At 28.1% G+C, this 22,492-nt stretch overlaps 1 protein-coding gene across 1 annotated transcript in view; it reads right to left on the minus strand.

Moving 5' to 3' along the window:
- Positions 1–2,233: 2,233 nt before the first annotated feature.
- The window catches only part of Tgt (tRNA-guanine transglycosylase), a 30,250-nt gene continuing 9,991 nt past the window's right edge, over positions 2,234–22,492 (minus strand). Inside the window, exons 4-8 of the mRNA XM_067288362.1 lie at positions 22,268–22,383; positions 18,833–18,971; positions 13,210–13,285; positions 7,986–8,180; positions 2,234–2,481 (exon numbers count right to left, since the gene is read on the minus strand). Of these exons, the coding sequence (XP_067144463.1) occupies positions 2,320–2,481; positions 7,986–8,180; positions 13,210–13,285; positions 18,833–18,971; positions 22,268–22,383 (688 nt within the window). The 3' untranslated portion in view covers positions 2,234–2,319. The remainder of the gene's footprint in view (positions 2,482–7,985; positions 8,181–13,209; positions 13,286–18,832; positions 18,972–22,267; positions 22,384–22,492) is intronic.

Raw genomic sequence — 22,492 nt, forward strand, 5'->3', positions numbered from 1 at the left:
GAATGCTACAAATGCAGCCAAAAAAATAATTACTGTACATAATCAAATTGTAATTAGTGCAAGGACTGTGCAGAAGTGGTTTGAAAAATTTAGAAACAATGATTTTAGTGTGGAGGATAAGGCTCGTACCGGAAGACCCGTCGACTTCGATGACGATGCTCTCTCTGCACTAGTCGAAGCAGAGCCATCTTTAACAGTTGACGAAATTATGGAACATTTAAATTCATCCCACGGAACTGTTCATAGACACCTACGACAAATCGGAAAAGTTTCAAAGCTAGGAAAATGGGTACCACACAAACTGTCAATAGCTAACCGACAACAACGTGTAAACATTTGCACGTCTCTTTTATCCTGCATTGCTTTAGAACCTTTTCTTGGTAGGCTGGTTACTAGTAACGAAAAATGGATCCTCTGTAATAATGTGACGAGAAAAAGACAACGGATGGATCGTGACAAGCAGCCAAAACAGACTGCAAAAGGTGGGTTGCATCCAAAAAAAATTCTTTTGTCTGTTTGGTGGGATATGTCGGGTGTAATTCACTTTTAGCTGTTAGAACCTAATCAAACAAGTACAGCTCAAATGTATTGTGAGCAATTAGAGCATTTAAATGAAAAATTGAAAAAAAAAATCGACCATTGTTAGTGAACAGAAAGCAGGTTCTCTCGCAGCATAACAATGCCAGACCACACGCTGCAAAAATAACTGTACAGAAACTTGAAAGCTACAACTGGGAAATTTTACCTCATCCACCATATTTGCCAGATATTGCTCCCAGTGATTATCATCTTTTTCACAGTTTGCAGAATTTTTTAAAAGGGAAAACTTTTGAGGATGAGAACAATGTAAAAAAATCTATTTCTGAACATTTTGATTCAAAACCGAAATCATTTTACGAAGACGGGATTAAAAAGCTATCATCAAGATGGCAAGAAATTGTACAAAATAATGGTGAATACATTACAGATTGAAATAAAATTTAATTAAAATTTTTTGCTGCTTTTTTTGTAGATAAAAATACGCACAAACTTATGGACTGACCTGATAATAAACAATCATGACCAATTCTGACAATATAATCAAAATGATATTTCCTAAAATCTATTATGTGATATTGAATTTGTAGCATGGAAAGTTGAATTATGATATAATTTACTATATATCAAAATAAATAAAATATTTTTGCTCTAAGAGTATTTTCTTCAAAAATATCTTAAAGTTGTTATATTTTTTATCAAAAAAAATAAAGTGACTTTTTATTAATTGTATTTTTATGCAGTAAATTTGCTTTAGTTTGAGTTTCTTCAGGTTTTTTTAGGTATCACAAACAGTACAATGTATCATTAATTATAGAATAACAAACTATCTTTGAGAGAGTTTATTTCTCATGAGTAAATTTGAATGAAGTTTTAGTAATATTAATATCTTTTGATAATTCAATATATTTTTAAGTGTCATTACATCATGTGTGACAACATTATATACATATAATTCTCATATGAATAAATATACTCTATATTGTACGACATGATGCGCAACACACTTTTATCGTATGACTACACAATTTTAAAATGTCATACATATATAGAAAAAAATAATCTTGTACAGGATGTCTGAAAAGTTACTGCACAATAGAAAAAGTTTAAATAAGTTTAAATAAAAGTGAAGTTTTACATACAATATTGCAGTTTCTTCTATAGCAAATGCTAAAAATGTTCCTAAGAGGCCCCAAAAACCAGAGGAGTGAGGTCTGGAAACTTAGTAGGCCATATTCCACAAAAAAATTATGCAATCGGCAAAGAAGTCTTTCGAAAACATCATCTACTGCAAAATGGAAATGCGAAGCATACAGTTTACAGGCCTCGTAGGCAATACCATACATATAACTTTAACGTCATTATAAATTTCACACTAAACAGTAACTTTTTGGACACCCTGTAGTTATATTTCTCATAACTCTTGTAATAAAATTAATATTGTAATGTTATTGCATGGAAACAAATGTTAAAACATAAAATCTGTTAAAATAAACAAACAGATTCTACACTGTTGTATCCTATTAAAAATTTCTATAAACTAAGGTATATTTTTTAATATAATTTATTATAAGAACTGCCACATCTGGCTTTAGTATCAACCAATTATTATATCCACCACATTAATAATAAATCTCATACACTATGAAGTATTATCACTGTAAAAATTTAATTAATTCAAACAAAAATAAAAAACTTTTGGAATGATAAAATATATTAAAATTTTATTTTGTCATAAAACCAATAAAAATTTTAGACTTAAATAATTATCCTCAATAATTATCAACTATTAACCACGGGTAAGTGAATATTTACAGAGAGCAACGCATCATATACCCATTTAGGATACCGACGATCGAAATAGACTTTCTGCATAAATTCTTTAACAAATTCGGGAAACTTGTTTTCTTTGATGCTTTCACGGATTGATCTCATCAAGTTCATCTAAATTAAAAAAAATTATTTATATAAAATATAAATTAAAAGTTTTATCATCATCATATTGCTCTCTTCAGTTAATTAATTATTTGATCAATATTATCTAACTAAGAAGGGCAGTATGATACAGCCAAAATGCATTTTACGATAAAATAACAGTAAAAAATGTAGAGTTATAACTATTTATTAGGGTTTCTCAAATGGGATCCCGGTTGTATTTTTAACCCGGGAAACCCTGCAAATTTCTTAAAAATTCGCTTTTTTCTTATTTTGTGTTAAGGTTGAGGAAATTTTGCAAATAGAAAGTATAATTAACTCGTAAACTGTAAGAATTCATTTGTATTTATTAATTTTAAAACTAATTATTAGTTTTTAAATTTTTGCTCGTTATGGCATGTCACAAATGGTCAATAATCAATACATAGCTTATTTGTGGCAGGACTCTGAAAATTCTTTACTTGTCAGAATCTGTAATATCTGGAATAATTGCGCTTACGCCGTCTTAATTTTAACCGTGCCCGGTAGCTTCGATAACTGCATAATGCCGGGTTGTGCAAATTGGGCCAGGATACAAACGAGTACGAAGTCTGCGAGTATGAAGTTTTTCTTCGTAAACCTAATTATTAAAGCCAAAAGAATTGCCAAATTATCGGGCTATAAGATTGATGCCGCTATTAAAGCAGCGAGGCAGACAAATCGAGAATACTAGAGAGCAAAAGAAGTACTACAATCTCGAAAACAAACTAGAAATCTTCCAGGCTATGGGTGAAAAAACACACATCATCTGTTTTCTCTTAAATGCATTAAAGACGATTCCACCCACATAAATTGAATCGGAAAGGGCATTCTCGGTAGCAGGGGTTTTCATTAGTTGAATAAGAACCAGATCGAGTGATTAGAATATTGACCGTCTTTGCTTTTTAAAATCTTATAAAAATTTACAATAATATTTTGTATTGTTTTATTTAAAAAATGAAAATTACCTTTTAAGTTAGAAGTTTGATCTAAGTTCATTTTTTAAAAATTTTTGACTCAATTCAAAGGCATTTTTGATGATGTTGTATGCAGTTTCCAGCAAACTTTAATAAATTTTTTCTATTTGTGAAAATTTCTATGTAATTCAAAGGTAATTTTTAATATATATCTTACACAGCATTATTAATATGATTTTGGAGGTTGCAGAACATATTAAATTACTTTAAAAAGTTAAAAATAATTATATCATTTGATTTCATATTTTGTACATCTTAAAAATAATTAATTCTATCCCGGGACAAGCCCAGGACAAGCCCGGGACAGTTCAGTTTTATCCCAGAATCCCGGGACAAGCCAAAGACCAGGAAATGAGAAACCCTACTGCCCTACTGTTTATGTTATAATTAGCAAAATAATAAATGATTTATAAATAACTCTCAATGTGGAATAAGCCCCCTACATAAATTAATGATAAACAGTAACCATTATAACAAGAATTAAATTAATACAATCAGTACTTAAGTTGCTTCAATTGTTCTGGTGAAATAGGCAAATGGAGTAGACACCTTATATTAGATTCAAGACATTTTAATGTAGGATATTTTTATGATAACAGAGGAGTTTCAACCTTTTCTTTTAGTTCTTAAAGAAAGGGTTGATAATGTTAAAGTTTTTAGTGCGTTCCTGTTTTAACATATTCTGTAGCTTGTTTTACATAATGTATTGAAATGTGTTCCTAGAGAATAACAAATTATATTTCTTTTCTAAATTTTTTACAAATATATTTTGTATCTAGCCTTAAACTTCAACTTATTTTTTTAAAAATACAGACTCAAAGAGAAAGAAAATCAATATATTTCTAGAAACTGATTCGTCTTTATAGTGTTAATACTCACAAAGAATTATATAAATTGTATCGAGGTTTATGAAGTTGCTAAGTGTGTGTGCAAAGTTTTATAAATTTTGCTTTTGCTTAAATTTCAGAGACATTTTACATTACATTACATTACATACAAGCAATTAATTAATAACATCAGAAAATCAATAAAATCACACATACTTATAATTTGCATGTAGAAATCTATTCTTATTAATAAATGTACTCAAAGATAAATTAAACTAATATGTAAATTTTTTATTGGGATGCTAAATTCTCATTAAGAAAAATGTCTGTTAAGTTGTCATTAAAAACTTAATATGCAAATTAACATTTATAAAATACAGTACAATTTACAAGCAATTAGCAGTATCTCAATGTAGACAGGCTTTTGAAATTGTAGAAATAATTCTCCAATAATAACCGAGGAAAAAGAAAAGCTTTCTTCGAGAGAAAGCTTTTCTTTTTCCTCAGTTATTGTAGAAATCATTAAACTGGATGCATTTTTAAAAAGGAAGACAATATCAATAAATAACTAAATAGTAAAATATAAATATTTAAAAAGAAGTGCACTTCTTGGGTTTCAATACTTAAGTAATGTATCTTCATTTAGATTGAATGATATCATTGATGTTGAGCAATAATCATTTTGGATTTTAGAAGCTGATAAGGATTTTCTGTTTAATCTTTCTTCAGAGAACATTTATTATTGGTGCATAATGTACCATGTGATCTACTTGTGATGACTACTGACTGTTTTTGATGGCCAGATGACTGTATGGTTATGGTGGCAGCTTACCATCTGAGGGACCAAGATCAAATCTGGACGAGTCAATGAACCCCAAGAATTTTTTGAATGGTGTTCCATCTGGATATGTTGCCACCTATCATTCAGCATCCCATTGTGGGCCTGGCCAAACCCAAATTTTAACTGTTTTAATTTTTTTCACTGTCTTTGTATTAAAAATAAAATGGAATGGTAAAAAAGAAAGCATATGTTAGTCAGGTGTCCATACACAAAAGATATGTGTTTGCAGTGGCAATCACAAAAATTATCATACTAAAACTTTTATGATACTCTCATCCTGATAGTAGGATGCATACATCTTCAGTCTTGCAGTGATCGTCATCCCTGTAGGAAGCTTACAACCTTTACATTTTTGTGTTTATGATGAATATTCCAGTGCATGCTTTGATTTTAAGTATGTAATAAAATTCTGACATACTATTTTCAGAAACATGAACCTAAAATATTACATGTGATTGCAAAACACAATTGTTTGGGTTTATCTAGAAAACATCTGTTTCAATGAGATTACAGATTTTTTGCACATTTCCAAGGACACATAACATAGTCCGAAGAATCGCTCGACATTGATAAAATTAAAAGTTTATTATTTACAGTTAATACTGATAGTTTCCAAAGAAACAATTGTACACACTTACAAACTAGGAAAGTACAAAGATACTTGGGACACAATGTATCCATAATACTTGGGACCAAGTATCCATAATACTTGGGACATCCGTAACAGTATTACTGATTGATCCCCACGTGCCGACAAAACGAAGGACTTAATCTAATTTATGTCTAGCTTAACTATAACTTAACTAAATTTACAAAATAAATGGCCCTAGATCAAGATGGAGTTGATAAGAATTAGAAGATTTGATTTTTGATAGAAAAAGAGAAGGGTCAAAAGGGAGTAACTGGTAAAAATAAACCTTGAGTCCATTATTCTAGAGGGGTTTTCTTTCCATGCTCGCTGACATCTAGGTCTTCTCCTTCCCAGCTCTTCTCTCCAAAAAGCGACAATTTTGCCGCTTGCCTCTCTCTCGCCTCTTGTGCCCATCCCCTTTGACCCGTCGGACCATTGGGTCAACCAATTACAGTGAGGTCAAGGGAACAAAGACCAGGAGTGAAGTTTTTGAAAGAAAAATGGTCGAAGAAAAAAAAGAAAAAAAAAAAAACAGGGCTCAACCAAGCCACAAGGTGTTAATACATAACCCAAAATATATAAAGAACTGACTGTAATAATAAGTGATATGATGCAAAAAAAAGGAGTTTTGTCCATAAAAAAACAAACTAAAAAACAAGCTATAAACAAAATAAAACTGTTGTTAATCAATAGAAACAAGAACTAAGACTGATAACAGTTATTAGAATAATTATAGATTCCGAAACAACAAAAATATGGCAATGCTGCAGACTACTCCAGTAATTGTTAGTAGTATATCCATAAAGTATCTAAAGCTAGTTTTCCAGGTGCAATGATTATTGGCACTAATCAACTGGCATCAGTTTATTTGCTTATGGAAACATGCAAATTTTGGTAACACCACTTGATTGGTGTCAATAATCATTGCACTGGTAAAAGTATAAAGTGGGTGTACTTTTTGGTGCCATTAAATTGTACGCTGACTTGCATGTGAAAATAGGTTTGAAACCTAGCTTAATTCATCTTTTCTAAGTAAATTAGAGCTATGAAGTCTTCTTTATCAATCAACCTTCATAAATAAAAGTAATTCTTGGATACAATAGAAATTTTCAAACAATTAGCAAAACTCTCAATGCTGTTCCAACAATTTACAAAAAACTAATTTATACTATTGTTGGCTATCACATTTCTTAATAATTTATTTTTTATTCAAATGATTAAGTTAATTAATATAATAATTTGTCATTAATTCCCAAATTAGAAAGTATCTGAGAAAGGAAAAATATCATAAAGACTATTATTGTTTTCTCACTAAAGTATACTACAATATGAAAGATTAATGCATCAGATAATATGTAAATTTGTGGTATCATTCTGTTATGGTTGAATAATTGTTTTAATCTAGCTGGATTATATGCATGAATAGGAATTAAAAACAGGTAATGGCTAGCATGGATGCACCGGTTCTCATCGGATCAGTGAAGTTAAATATTAAGAGGTCCAGATAATGTACAATTGCCAGATGCTATTGTTTAACTTCATCCAGGGCTTGGAAGTTCTGGCCAGTCCTGAATGTGGGTTAAGAGAGAGAAAAAGGAAGGGTTCAGCTATAAAATAAATCCAAATCAGAAAAAAAAAAACAGTGATTCCACATGAAGTGAAATTAGGGATGGTGAAATTAGGGATGGAGAAATGATAAATGAGAAGATTGTTTTTGTATGTCATATTTTTTCTGTAGAAACTAAAGCTGTTATTTTCTTTATTTACCCTATTAGAATGATTATAATAGGTTTACATAATATACATGAAATAATTTATAAAATTTCTGATCAAAACAATTTTAAAAAATGAAATATTTTTCCAAATAAGCTATATATATTATTTATTTAAAAGATATTTTCAACTTGCTATTATACAGGGTAGTCATAAAATCTTTCCATGATTACAAACAGTTATTGTGCAAAAACTAAATTAGATGAAAATATGAGGTTAATGGCATAATTTGGGCTAATTTCTAGAGATTTTTGCCGTAATCTTACACAGACCGAACAGTCTAGATTTTTCCATAGGAATTGGTCCCTATTTAAATATTAGACATATGAAGAAAATTCCACACAGCCAACCTGTGTGGTAGCAAACCTGAAAGCAACTACCAGTGTTTAGTGCTTTTAGCCAGCCTAAAAATAATTTAATAATACAACAATTATTATAATGCTTACCTGAAATGCTACATTGTGAACAGAAAGTAAATGGCAGGCAACTGTTTCACGTGTGACAATGGAATGTAAATAAGCTCTTGTATAATGAGCACACGTGGAACAAGAACATTTATCATCAATGGGTTGAAAATCTTTGGCATAACATTCCTTTTTTAAGTTCAACTGTCCTTCTATAACTAGTGCTGAGCCAAATCTCTGTTAATGGAATAAGTTTTAATTGAATATATTAAAAAACAATTATATGAAAAATTTTTTATAAATAATTTAAATTTAAAAAAATATGTTTTCGTGCAGCAATAAATACAGTAAATAAAATAAAATTAAAAGTCAAAATATTAAATTGATTTTCAATAAAATTACTATTACTTATACTACAAAAGAAAAAATTCAAAATATTGTTTTAAGGCACGGATTCCCAACATCTTTCACGTATCGACCCTTTTCAGAAAAATTTTTCCCCTTCAATATTATATATTACATATTATACAATATTATATAAAATATAAATATATATGTAACAGTCTCCTATATAAAAGGTATCTTCCAATATCTATTTGAGAGTAAAAAACTGTAAAATTTTTAATGTTTTTATATAAACTTCTTATATTTACAAAGTTTTATCAACCTCCCTCAATGTTTCACTGATCCCATTGGGAAACCCTGTTTTAAGGCAAGTTTGTATAAATATGAAACTTACATAGTCTAAGATAAAATATCTTTTTCTAAAGTTAAAAACATAGTTTTTTCTTATATTTGCTTAACCAAAAATTGGTTATCTTGGTTACTTGGTCTCACAAAGTATAATGATTGCTTTCCTTCACCTTGTTAGTTACAATTATCTAAACAACAAACTCTATGTTAAAGAAAATAAAATATTTATCTTTAGAAAAACAGTTTTTGAACTAATTTAGTCCAACATCAGCTCTTCAAGCAGAATTCAAAAAATGGAATATAGAATTTTACTTGAAGAGCAGATGCTGGACTAAATTCATTCAAAAATATTTATTTTCCAAACTGTTAAATTAGCATAATCAAGAGAAATATTTTGATTGCTTTATCTTAGTAGTTTGATTAATTTAACAAGATGCCTACTTTCATGCAATTATTTGTTATCTACATTTTACTATACTTCACATTTCAAGTAACTGGTAAATGAAAAAACATGAAGGTTTTGTTAAAAAGTTTTATAGATTATCAATATTTGATATGTTTAATCTTTACATTGTTCAAAAAATTTTAACATAGAATTTCTACATTATTTGGAAGAAAAAACATAAAGTCAGAGGCTTTATTTTCAAAATTTGGTGTTAAAATAATAATTGAAAATATAAAAATGATGACCAATTGTTTATAATGGTAAAAAATGTAATTTGTTATATATATAGAGATAAAAAATACAGAAACATATATTATTGTATATTCTTATCACATAAATCTGAGAACCAAATTGCTTTTAAAATAAACTTCTTAAAGTTCTTAATAACAGATCATTTACTAAGTTTGATAAAGAAAAGATGTAAATATATATACAATATACAATAACATCCATAACCCAATGTATATTAGAATAATCAAACAATCTGCCAGATTTTATCAGGCTATTTTATATATAATTAATATTCCAAACAGAGTAATTTGGCTAGAAGTCCACCATCTCATGATAAATTTAATCACCTATCTCTAACCTAATTCCTATGAAAAAAAAAACAGTAATTTTTCTATCTCCATTGACATTTAAAAAATTTTTATTCAAAAAAAATCATTCAAAATTTTATTTATTGACAAACTATTTGTAGAGATAGAATTATTGAAGTATTTTCCTACTATTAAAAAAAGGATAGATATTTTAATTAAATAACTGAATGGAACAAATAATTATTATTCATTATATAGGTATTAAATATATAATATATTTTCACTAAATCCAGCATCATTATTACATCATTGTATAATAGTTCACAGTTCAGAAATACCATGGTCTGTATCAAACTAAGATATGTCAGAATAACTTAACAGTATTAAATACTGTATTTTTCAAAAAGAAAAAAATAAAAAAATAAATATATATATGGCATGTTTTTTAAGTAAGTACCATTCTAAAATGCCTCAGACAATTGAAAATCCCACAGATTATGAAGTATGTGCAGTGATTCGTTTTTTTTAATGCAAAAGACGTGAAAGCGGCTTACATTCGTCGGCAGATTAGTGAGGTGTATGGAAAAAACATTACGAGCGACGGAATGGTAAGAAAATGGGTTAGAGCATTTAAAGATAGCCATACTAATGTCCGTGACGAGGAGCGTAGTGGGCGACCGTCTGTCGTTACAGAAGACTTGGTGCAGAAAGTTGTTGCAAAAGTTTGAGAAAACAGATGCTTTACAATTTCATATTCAAAACAAATAGCGTGGCAAGATCAGTAAGGAGATTGTTTTGCTTCGCGACAATGCCCGTCCACACGTGGCCCAACGAACCCGAGATCTTATCACATCGTACGGCCGGGAACAACTTGATCGTCATACGTATAGCCCCGATCTGGCGACTAGTTGTTCCTCCGCTCGAAAAGGCATCTAGGCAGTCGGCGCTACGACGATTACGATGATGACAAAACACCGTGCTGCAGCGGTTGGCAAATCGAACAGCAAATTTCTACGAGGATGGAATTCGGAAGCCGGTCGTAGGATATGAAAAGTGCCTTCATATTGGAAGAAATTATGTTGAAAAGTATATTAAGGTACAGGCTTTCATGTAAGAATAAAATTATTTAAAAAATTGCAGTTGTGTTTTTTTATTATCAAAACCGTACTTACTTAAAAAGCATGTCTCGTATGTATATTTTTAAAAGCTAGAATAATTTGTATTTATAAATAACATGTTAATACCTCTAAAACCATTGATTTTAGAAGAAAAACATCTGGAAAAACAAACATTCACAATAAACATCAAACATTTAAATGTTCCTTCTCTAATTTTGAATATTCCTGTATTTGTTTTAAAGCAGATTAAAATTAAGTTTACATTTCTTAATGTCTTTACTAAAAACCCTCATTACAAGAGTAAAAATATGTATGTGGTATGCAATCATACTGCAAGTCTTTTCACAAACATTCCAATATTTAACAATCAAATATCAATAGAGAATAATAATAATAATAATAATAATAATAATAATATGCAATGTAATCTTCAATCTTTCCTAGGTTAGTAAACTAATTCTTCACTTATACATCTGAAATTTTCAAGGCTAATCTGAAACGGATATAACAGACACTGTTTCTCATTATTCAATCACCCTCAATTACAGATCAGACTGAACTTGTGACAAGAGAAAAAAAAAATCTTACTGCCCTCAGAGTAAAAAAAACTATTTCTTTTTTTATATTAATTTTAATATTAATATTAATTAAAATTAAACAACCATCGGACGAAAAATTAATAATAATTTCTGTTATTGTTATCATTATATTTAGGAGAATGGGCATATTTATGCCATCTTTGTGCACTATCAGCATCACATATGTAGCTGACAAAGCAAAATTGTTACCAGTTACATTATCAGTCTTAACCAATGCCATTAACAATGAAAATGAACATTAATCATTTTCATTGTTATTTGTCTTCAGTACAGGAGTTTAAATGCTGTCATTTCTTATTTCAATTATATGCTAAATGAAATTATATAATAATATAATAAAATAAATAAATAATATTTTCAGATAAAAATATTACTAATTATAATTAATATAATTTCATCTAGCATATAATAAATTTTCAAGTAATTTTTAATTGTTTTAACTTGTCCTTTTAATATTAGAGTACTTAAAATTAAACTTCCCACTAATTGTAATCTTATTTACTTAAATTACTTAATGTTATTGGTAGGTTATCATCATCAGTATTAGTTAATCCCAAAGTGAATACAAGAAGTAAATTCTACTGTATAAAGTATAGAATTTTTTTAAAATTTTGAAGTTCATATTCATTATGAATATGACTATTAATAATTCTTATTTTACACAAAGTATTAATCAATAACAAATATTTATGGAGATAAATGATCCATTAGAATTTTTATATACAGGAATATCTTGTTTGGTGTGGTTAAAGCATTCCAGACAATTACTACACTAATTGAATCCATACTAGGGAAACATACTGGAAAAAATTATTTGTTTCAAAAGGAATTTTTTACTTAAATAAATAATTAAAATTGGCTTAATTGATAGGTTATAAATGCATTAATAGATCATAAAATCCACAAAAAACTACAAGAGAATAAAATAAAAAAGGAATTAACTTAGATTTTTATTATTTACAACTAAATTTTTAATAACTTTTTAAAGAGAAAAAAATTATTCAATGTTATTTAGTCTTCCTCCCATCTTTAAATGCATGTTTCCTGTAGCATCAAACTACATTTTCTAATGCTCTTTTGTGTTAATGCTGTATTCTTTAATTGGATCATTGTTCAAAATTATGCTACACATGAACTATTTAAAAATATGCAGCATTAAAAGATCCAAACTGTGCAGCATTAAAAGATAATAGGTAAGTAAGAAGGGGTGCGTAATTGGATGTAGTGCCACTAATCACTTTGCCAATTCTTCTCAATGTAATTTGGAAACATTGTTGGCAGCAATATTTTTTGTTTTAAAATTTTTAATATTCTTTCTTTTTACTAATCACTATATATTTATTTGCAAGTGTAAATTTCTCTATCTTTCTAAAAGGATACGCAATATTTTTATTAAACTTTTTAGCAACTCTCTAAATTCATTGTTGCTAAATATCTCATTTTTGATTTTATTGGGATAGTATCTTTTTTTTTATGGAGTATGTCTTGCCCACCTTAAAGTATTGCTTCACTTTTTCATATAAATAAAAAAATTTAACTTAGGTTGTTATATAACTTGATAAATTCATCAGAAATTCTAATATTTAATTTACTTTATATATATTCTAAATATTATTTTTGAAAATTTGTAGAAATAGAGACACATGTATGATTTTTAAGGAATTTCTGTATTAAGATTAATGATGTCTTCTTGCTAATAAAAGATTGCCATATGGACTTAATTTAATATTTCTAGTGTATTAGTTTTTCTAAAGTAAAACTAAAAAATAGATATGAAAGTATTTCACAATAATTTCTTAGAAAGACATTTGTACCTAAATAGTGTCTAATTAGTTAATATTAATTTATTTGAAAGTTTTAAATCATACTTACAGCTGTCCTTGTTGGAAAAACACAATCAAACATATCACATCCTAATGCACAACATACAACTAAATCAACAGCCATTCTGAAATTAGTTTCATTTATTTAAATACATTAACTTAATAACAACATTAAAATATATTATAAAACTGATTATAACAATTATATTTTAAACTGATATACAACAAAAAAAGAATAAAACTGTTATTTATTAAAATAATTCACTTTTAATGAATGTATTAATTTACTCTTCTTAGGAAAATTAATTTTATTAAACTAATTTTAGTTCATCAACTGCACATAAATAATTACAATAATTATAAATACTTAATTATTATAATTAAATTTTATATACCAGAAAATGTCAATAAAAAACTAATGAAGGGACTATGACAAACCTTGAAGGATTTGTTCTCCAGAGCATATGAAAGATGATTAAATATAATTTTAAAATATTTATTCTTTAAGCTTGTTACTAGAGCTAAATGTTACTATGAATGCAAAGTATATGAGCAGATATGAAATATATTACTGGTTCTATTTGATACTAGAAAGCATTTCTGTCGTATTGCCAAACTGTGTTCTTAATAAAACTTTAGTACTAGAATAATAGTAATGCAGTTGCAATGATACTACAATAATTACATTAAATTAATTGTACCAAAAGCAGTTCAAATTACAACTGCTATAATTTTTTGCAGATAACCAAAGGTGACATGTAAGCATAAATAGCATTATAACCTACAGAGAATTGTGAAAATGGAGATAATACCTTTAAAAAAATTAGTACAAGACATTGGTCTAACCAGCTATTTTTAGAACAAAATTATTTTACATTATTTATTAAAAGTTAGCCAAAATATAGCTCAAATAATCTGGCATTTGATGATTTAATTCATTGTATACATAATTATAAGTATGAAATAAGTAATAACAATAAATATTAAAATAAACACAGAAAAAGTTGAACAGAAAATAACTTTAATGCCAATATCTAATGTGACATTAGTTGGAGAGTTAATCATTCAACTCTTAAGTTTAAATTTATTTTACTACTAACTTCTAAATTGAAAGTTATTTAGTAATATTTTAAATTTTAAATAAATGTTCATTTAATTAATATAAAATGGATTTGTACACTATAGAATTTTAAAAAATTAAGAAAGTAGAGAGAAATGATAATGACAGTATATTTGATTTTAATTTTGTAAGCAAAATAGCATCTAGTAATGTTGCATGCATAAAAAACAAGAAGCATTGCAAGTCAAGCTAAGGCTATTATTTTAAACATACAAATAATCTTAATCATCAAAATTTACTTTATATAATTGAGTAAAGAAAGAAAAAAGTTAACAACTAATAAACTTGACAGCCACTTTTCAAGCAGTTCTCTAAAATGATATCTTCAGAGGGGGAAATTAACTGGAAATCTGTATGCTTTCAATATAAATTTCAAGTAGGAATGTCTTATAACTACAATATAATAGTTAAAGTGTGAATTGATGCCCAGAAAATGAATAGCAGAAAACTAAAGACAAGGAATGGGTATATGTATCTTTGTGTTTTCAGAAAAAATGCTATGATAAATATCTATAGAATGTAATGGATTTTGCACATTTTCTATATGCACTCTTGGTGACTTCAAACAAAAAAAAAAGCCATTGAGTTCATAATTGTTAAATCAGTAGATAATCAACCTCATTATGTAACTACTTTCAAATTGACTTTTAAACACAGATAAGCTGTGAACTGGCTGCATGAATTATGGTATATGATTCAAAGAAACCAGATGCTGAATGAAGAAAGAGTTAAAATACATCACTTGACAATAAATAGAGATATGATCATTATTAATGTAGAGCAGTTGTCACACTAAGGTATCAAAGCACATAAAATAGCACATTCGTGTATATTGTGTGCCATAGATGACAAGTACTTCATAATGTATTCTAGTACTTGTTGTAAAATCCATTATGTATGAAAACTGCAAACAATAATACTGAAAATGTGTAACATTTATTCTGCTCTTAATAAAAATCAGTGGCGTGCCGTGACATTTGATGACAGAAGCCGTTTTTCTGTAAGAAGCCGACTTCCAGGGGCAATCAGTTAATTGCGCATCAGTGATGGTCTAGGGTAGGGATGGGCAACCTGCGGCCCGCATTCATATATTTTGCAGCACGCGACACACAAAATGTGAAAAAATATATCAATTTCCCAGCTTAAGGAAGTATGCAGCAAAAATTCAAACATTATTTTCTACAACTTATGTATGTGAATAGTTTTTCCCGCAATGAATTTAGTAAAATTTAAAACAAGAAACCAGCTAACATCAAAACTAATTTAAAACTAGCAGTGACGAATATTTAACCAAATATTTCCAATATATTACGTTTACATCAGTTCCAGAAGCTAAATTAAGTATACCTATGCTAATTTATAATTATATATGAATAAATAATTCTGATTTACCAACATTTTTTTCCTCTTTCTCTTGTTTGCGGCCTGCATCAGATCAAAAGTCTTAAAATGCGGCCCTTACATAGAAAAAGGTTGCCCACCCCTGGTCTAGGGTCCATTCGTATTCATTTGTTCGATAAGCCAGTAAAAACTGTAGACTTCTCTAAATGTATTTTTAATATCACAATCTTCCTTACACACCGGTGATTCAATCAAAAAATACACTTACGTAAAAACCAGATAACCGGAGTGATTAGTATTCGGGTCGCAAACGTTTTCGTAGCCTCTTCTAGGCTCTTCTTCAGGCTTAGTAGTAATAAATTCGAATATATATTCGAATTTATTACTACTAAGCCTGAAGAAGAGCCTAGAAGAGGCTACGAAAACGTTTGCGACCCGAATACTAATCACTCCGGTTATCTGGTTTTTACGTAAGTGTATTTTTTGATTTAATATCACAATTACATTCTGAATTGCTAGCCACGATATAAGGGCTAAAATTAAAAATAAATTATAAAAACTTACTTGGTGAAATAAAATGTGCAGTAGATATACATACCTGGTATCAGTGGCGTAGTGTAGTGGGGGCGGCAGGGGCGGCCCTCCCCGGGCGGCACTTTTAGGAGGAGGCAAAATTTCACAATAAATAATATCATCTTGTAAAAATTTGAACCATTTCATTTCATATTTTTGTCGCACCTATGATTCAGACCGATTGAAATGAGCACGGAATTTTTCATTACTTATACCTAAATAAGGGGGCAGCTAAATTTTCCTCTGCCCCGGGTGGCTGAGACCCACGCTAAGCCACTGCCTGGTACAATATATTGTTCAATTGTATTAATATACTTTTAAAGAAAATTATAATTAAATATAGCTTTGTAAAGAAACATACATAAAAATAACATAAAATATTCTTTACTTTTTAAATTTTAAAACAATTCACTTAGTCAAATAACTCGATACGAGTGGCTAACGGATGGAATCAAAAACGGTTCAGGTAGGTGTGCAGTGTGTGCGTGCGAAATCCCGAGGGTGCCGATACCGGTCAAAGTCAAATGCCTCTCGTCGCATCACTAGCGTACCTCAAAGAACGCGACAGGGTGGTTGTAAATTTCAAACATTTTTCACCATAGCTGTAAAAATCTAAATATGTTAAACTTAATACTAAGTAGATTGTCCATCATTTGTTTTCTAACTACAGTTAAACCTGTTTTTATGCGGTCTTTTTTTGTGCGATTTTTTATTTGTGCGATTTTTTTTGTGCGGTATAGTTGGCGACTAGTCTCGTGCGATTTGTCATGTCTCACGTTGACTTATTATAGCTAAATAAACTTATTATAGCATAAATGAACTTATTATAGTAATATTATTGCATGAATATGCGAAAAATGAAATAATTTATTTTTTAAGTCAACAAAACACCACCTGGACAAAAATATGTAAAACAGACGATAGACGAGACGATGCAGTCAAGTGCTGACATCTGTTGTCAATAAATTCTATTTCGTACGGTTTTGAGTTATTTTCTATGTGAGACTTTTTTTATGCGGTCCCTATTGACCGCACAAAAAAAAATATTTTTTTAATTGTGTTGCGAAAACTATTTTTTATAGCCACTTGCGAAGTTTCGTACGATTTTTTTTATGCCTTTTTTTTATGCGGTCCCTATCCACCGCATAAAAACAGGTTTGACTGTAATTCGTTTTAGGACTAGTGTCCATGAAAATTTCCAAAATTTACAACTTTTTAGTCATTCTCATTGAACTGGAAAAATCTCTGTCTTTATTATCTAATATTACGAAGAAATCAGCCCCCACTATACTGGGCTAGAGATTGGTTTGGTTAAGCTTTTGTTTAAGTAAAATTCCGGCTCTTTCGGCAGGGTTTAATTTATGTCCCCAATTCCCTAATCTCTTAATTATTTAATTACTTCTTACGTAGAAATAAGTTGAAACCAGTTACTTTGTACCTGAATATTTGTAGTCTTGGGAAAAAAGTGGAAAGACAAATTTTTATGACAACAGATATATAAATTGTAAATTTAAGGAAAATAAATTCTGAGAGCTTTTTTGTACCTTGTGTGTCTCATTCATTAAATTTGGTTGTAAATGATGCTGCCAAAGTAACAGTTAATTTTTTAACACTGTACAAGAACTGTACACGTTTTTTTCTACATACCCTTATAGATGGGACATACGAAATCGTAATATCACCGGTTTAACATTGAAATCCGTAAGTAATATAAGATGGGAGAGCGGAATAAAAATATCAAATATTTTAATGGATTTTTTTTAAACTTTTGTCAACTATACAGAACTATCATAAAACATACCAAAAAATTCCTATCGGTTAGGTTAAGTTATAAATGTACTTACGATTCACATAATCGGGCGAGGGCGGCCAAATATCTAGCAGGCAGGCAGCTAACAGCCCAGAACTGGTCCAGGATAGAATCGTTGGAAGCGTTATACGTGTGTAGCTTCCACCAGCTAAACCGTGTGAGGTTTGTGCTCTGTAAAGCATATGCGCCAATGCCTATAATCTGGCTGCTTGGAAGCCAACCCGGTTTCGACAATACAGTGCTTCCATTCCGCCACTGATATTCGAATATACGATAGCAATCTTATTGTTTATTTCACACGTAGTATAGAAATTTGTAATAAGATACATAATGCAATTATAATAAAATATTAATTTTAATTAATTCAAACTACGTTAAAATATGAAAATTTATATTTTAGAAAATACAAGGGAAGCGGCGCTTCCACCACTTCCAATGACGGCATTCCACCGATAAAAATGATAGAAATAAATCTTAAAATATCCGAGTTATTCAAATGAATTAAATTATTCTTCTAATGTTTTTACATTTCCATAATGACTGCAATTAAACTAATTTTAAAAGTTTTTAATTATTTTAATATATTTTTTAACTAAAATAAATAATTGATTAACACAGAAAAAGAGGTTTTTAGTATTTTAAACCTCTCAATATTAGCTCTGGCAACTAAAAATTACTAAAGGAATTCAGAAACAATATCTATAATTCACAGTAACAAAATAATTCAAATAATAAATATATTTTAAATTAATCGTTACTTAGTAAACATAACAGAAAATAAATTAATATAATTTTTACATCTTCTTATATGAAATATATTATATTTACCCAACACCCATAAGATAACGAGGTTTATCGTTAGGTAACAAGTCTGTGCTGATGTCAACCATTTTCCAAAAACTATCTTTTGATTCTCCACCACTCAGTCCTCCAATAGCAAAACCAGCAACATCTCTCTTGATAATTTCTAAATGAATATATATATATATAAAAATATCAATATATATATTTATTCAATCATCATCAGAAAATTAATGTGGAATTTAATCTAAAAATGTAATCAAGAGAATATTTAAATGAATAACTTAAAAATTACTTTAATTCAAATTTATATATTTATCAAGTTTAATTTATACAATTGCATAGTACTCAAAAATTACTGCAATAATCTATTATTATTTTTTGCAAAATTCATGATTTATTTTAATTTATGGGTTCTTTTTTCTTTACAATCTTTTCAATTGGTGTTATCTTTTTAATTTTTCATCTCATCTTGACTTGAACTGTTTAGATATTATGGAAGATTTTTATATAATTAAATATTTATTAATATATAAATAACAAAAATAAAAGCTAATTTTAAATTTATTAACTTAAAATATTTTTAAAACAAACACTAAGCTTCTAAACAAGATTTTGTACAATTAACTTCCTTCAGCAATTTTTTCCCAATCATTTTAAGTATAAATAATTTTATAAATATTTGTTGAATATCTTCTAACTCTTTCCATTAACTTAATCTTAAATCAGTAAAATATATTGTCGTTCAATATTAAACTTTAAACTAATACAATTTACCTTCAGTGATATGTATGTAGAAAAAATATTCAAACCAAGTAACCAAATATTGTCAAATTTTTAGAGCTATTTTTATAACAAATTAAATTAGTAATCGATTTGGAATAGAAGTAAAGGCTATTATTTCATTTAAATTTTAATAATTAAAATTAATTATCTTTTTTATTTTACATTTCTGAATTATTTACAGACATGGCCAACTCATTCATCCACTCAAATGTTTAAAAGTATAAAGAAGTCCATAGTTATTTAGGGATAAGTGTTTTCAGAGCAGATTCCATATTCAGATCCTCAAAAAATGTTCTATAACATCTTGTAGCAAAAAACAAACTAAATTTGCAATTCACCAGATCCATGGAACTTGGAAGGTCCTTTAATGACTTTTTTTAAATAATGTTTTTAACTCAATTTTTATTTTAGTTGATTTATTCAGTTTTATATTGTTCTATAGATGTTATTACATACAATTTTACACACTTTTCAAAGAATATGCATTGATTTTTATCAAACTGAGAATAGAACCAGACAGAATTTGTTGTTCCCTCTGGTTCTATTCTGAATTTGTGTTCAGAGCACATGTAGTACTTGTAAGATTTAAATTGTAAATTTAGTTTTCATTCTTCATTCACAAGATACTATAGATCTATTTTAATTAGTTAATTAATTTAATTCTAAATATTAAAATTTATAGATTGTGGTATTAATCATCCTTAGCCAAAATTAATTATTAATTGATTTATGTTTTTAGCAAAAATAATCTGAAAATTTTCAGGGTTTATATATTAACAACAGTAACAGAAACTATTATTATAGTAATAGTTAGCATGAAATTATTATATAATCATTACTATATATTAATAACCACACAGTAATTTCCTGTTAACTTAATTAAATTTTAGAAATTTGAAAGCATTATAATTGGTCTTATCACTCATGAGTAAAATATTAATAACTGCATGACTAAAAGTATAGTCAAAATCAAAGATATAACCATATTTAAATGTGATAATTTCAATTAACTTTATCAATAATGCAAATACTCTTTAATTGCACTTTTAAATTTTATACAATGTAATTTTTCAGATAAGAAAACTTGTTTATTCAGAAAAAGATATGTAATATGAAGTTCTATTTTAAGAAAAGAATTCTTTCTTTCTACTAACTCATATCACTTTACAAACATTTAACCACTTGGAAAATATGAGGTTATAGTTATTGAACATAAGTATTTAATAAAATGTCCAGGACAATAAGTATAAATATACAAAATCATTTTTTTAACTTAATTGTGTCATCACAAGAGGGAAGATTGTAATGTTTGGTGTATTGAGGAAAACATAGTACATATTCCTTCTACAAATAAAAAATATAGCATTGTTATAACAATATTATATCAAACTATGAACTAGTTAAGATCAATAATATCATCTCTCATAAAATAAAACTTATGAAAGATAAAATATCAAACTATTAATAATAAACCCATTTATTATAACCACATTCAATTACTTTCCCATTTATTGTTAATTTGTTCATGTGAATTTATTTATGTTATTATTAATACATCAAAAATCTTAATTATAACAGAAATAGCCTAATAAAAAATTAGGATTAAATTTTAATATAATTCTTTCTTCAAAAATTTATCACAAATAATTTTATTGTAATTTTTATGAGACATAGTTTGACCGAGTATATACAATAAAAAAGAATGAGTGGATAAATTCAAATAAAAATTAGAATCTAAACAGAAAATATAAACAAAAAGCAATGATAATAGTCTTTATGGTTTTTTATGGCTAAATAAGGAAAATTTTTAATAAATCATATAATGATATTAATTATTAGTAACTTATATTACAGTTATATATATTGTGATACTGTAATTTATACTGCAATTTTTAGATGTCATATGTAATTATTGACATTTAACAACTCATATATAAACAGGCTGGGGAGTCTGCATTTCTTGCCAACTTCTTACTTTTATATATATTATCCACATTTCATCACTGACATGTAATTCATTTGACTAATTTACTAATTAGCAATGATGGTCTAATAATAATTAGAGGATTCTGGTTATGGTTTTTTACTTTACTCAAAAAACAAAAAATTATAAACATTTACAATGCTCCATATATGTAGAAATAACCCTGCCAAGTTTCAAAATTTTAGGTTCATCCGGTCCCGAGATACCGAAGCGAGATCCTGGGTCCCGAGCAAAATAGATACCGACACACAGAATTTTGTAGTGTTTTTAATTTTTGGGCTCATGGAGTGTCAAAATATTGAAAAAATGCAAAAAAAAAATTAATGTAGTCGGTTAAGGAGTTGAAGTTAGCAAATTTTGCCAATACCAACACCGATTCCTCAAACTTTATTTACAGTAAAGTTTAGGGAGGAACTCCTGCTGACACTGACATTAATTCCACAGCCATGCATATAAATATAAATACATTTAATGTAAAGCCTGTAAAAATCAGACCAAGTTAGTTTCGGTGATGAACAGAGACTAATTTGATCTAAATTAATCTTTATTTTATACACAGAATCCACTAAAAACCCACATTTTTCTTATTTATTAAATAAGAATTAGATAATAAAATTAAATTGGACTGAATGTATTTTACAATTTCTCAAAAAAGTTTTAGATTAATAATTACATAATTGAAGTGGATTTACCTTCTGCACACTTTTCTCTTAATTCTTTATCCAATCCACCTTGGACAATAGGAAAGATGTTTTGTGATTTTTGTTTTTTATGGGCTTTCAGACATCTATCCAACCAACGTATTGTTCTGAAAAATACCATTTAATTGATAAATTAAATTCATTTTGCTGACAATTTTGTTAATTTTGTTATATATAAAATTAAAAATTGCTAGATTTTAATTTTACTTATAGTAA

This window comes from Centruroides vittatus, unplaced genomic scaffold (assembly GCF_030686945.1).
Source record: "Centruroides vittatus isolate TY-2023 unplaced genomic scaffold, ASM3068694v2 scaffold_861, whole genome shotgun sequence".
NCBI lineage: Eukaryota > Metazoa > Arthropoda > Arachnida > Scorpiones > Buthidae > Centruroides > Centruroides vittatus.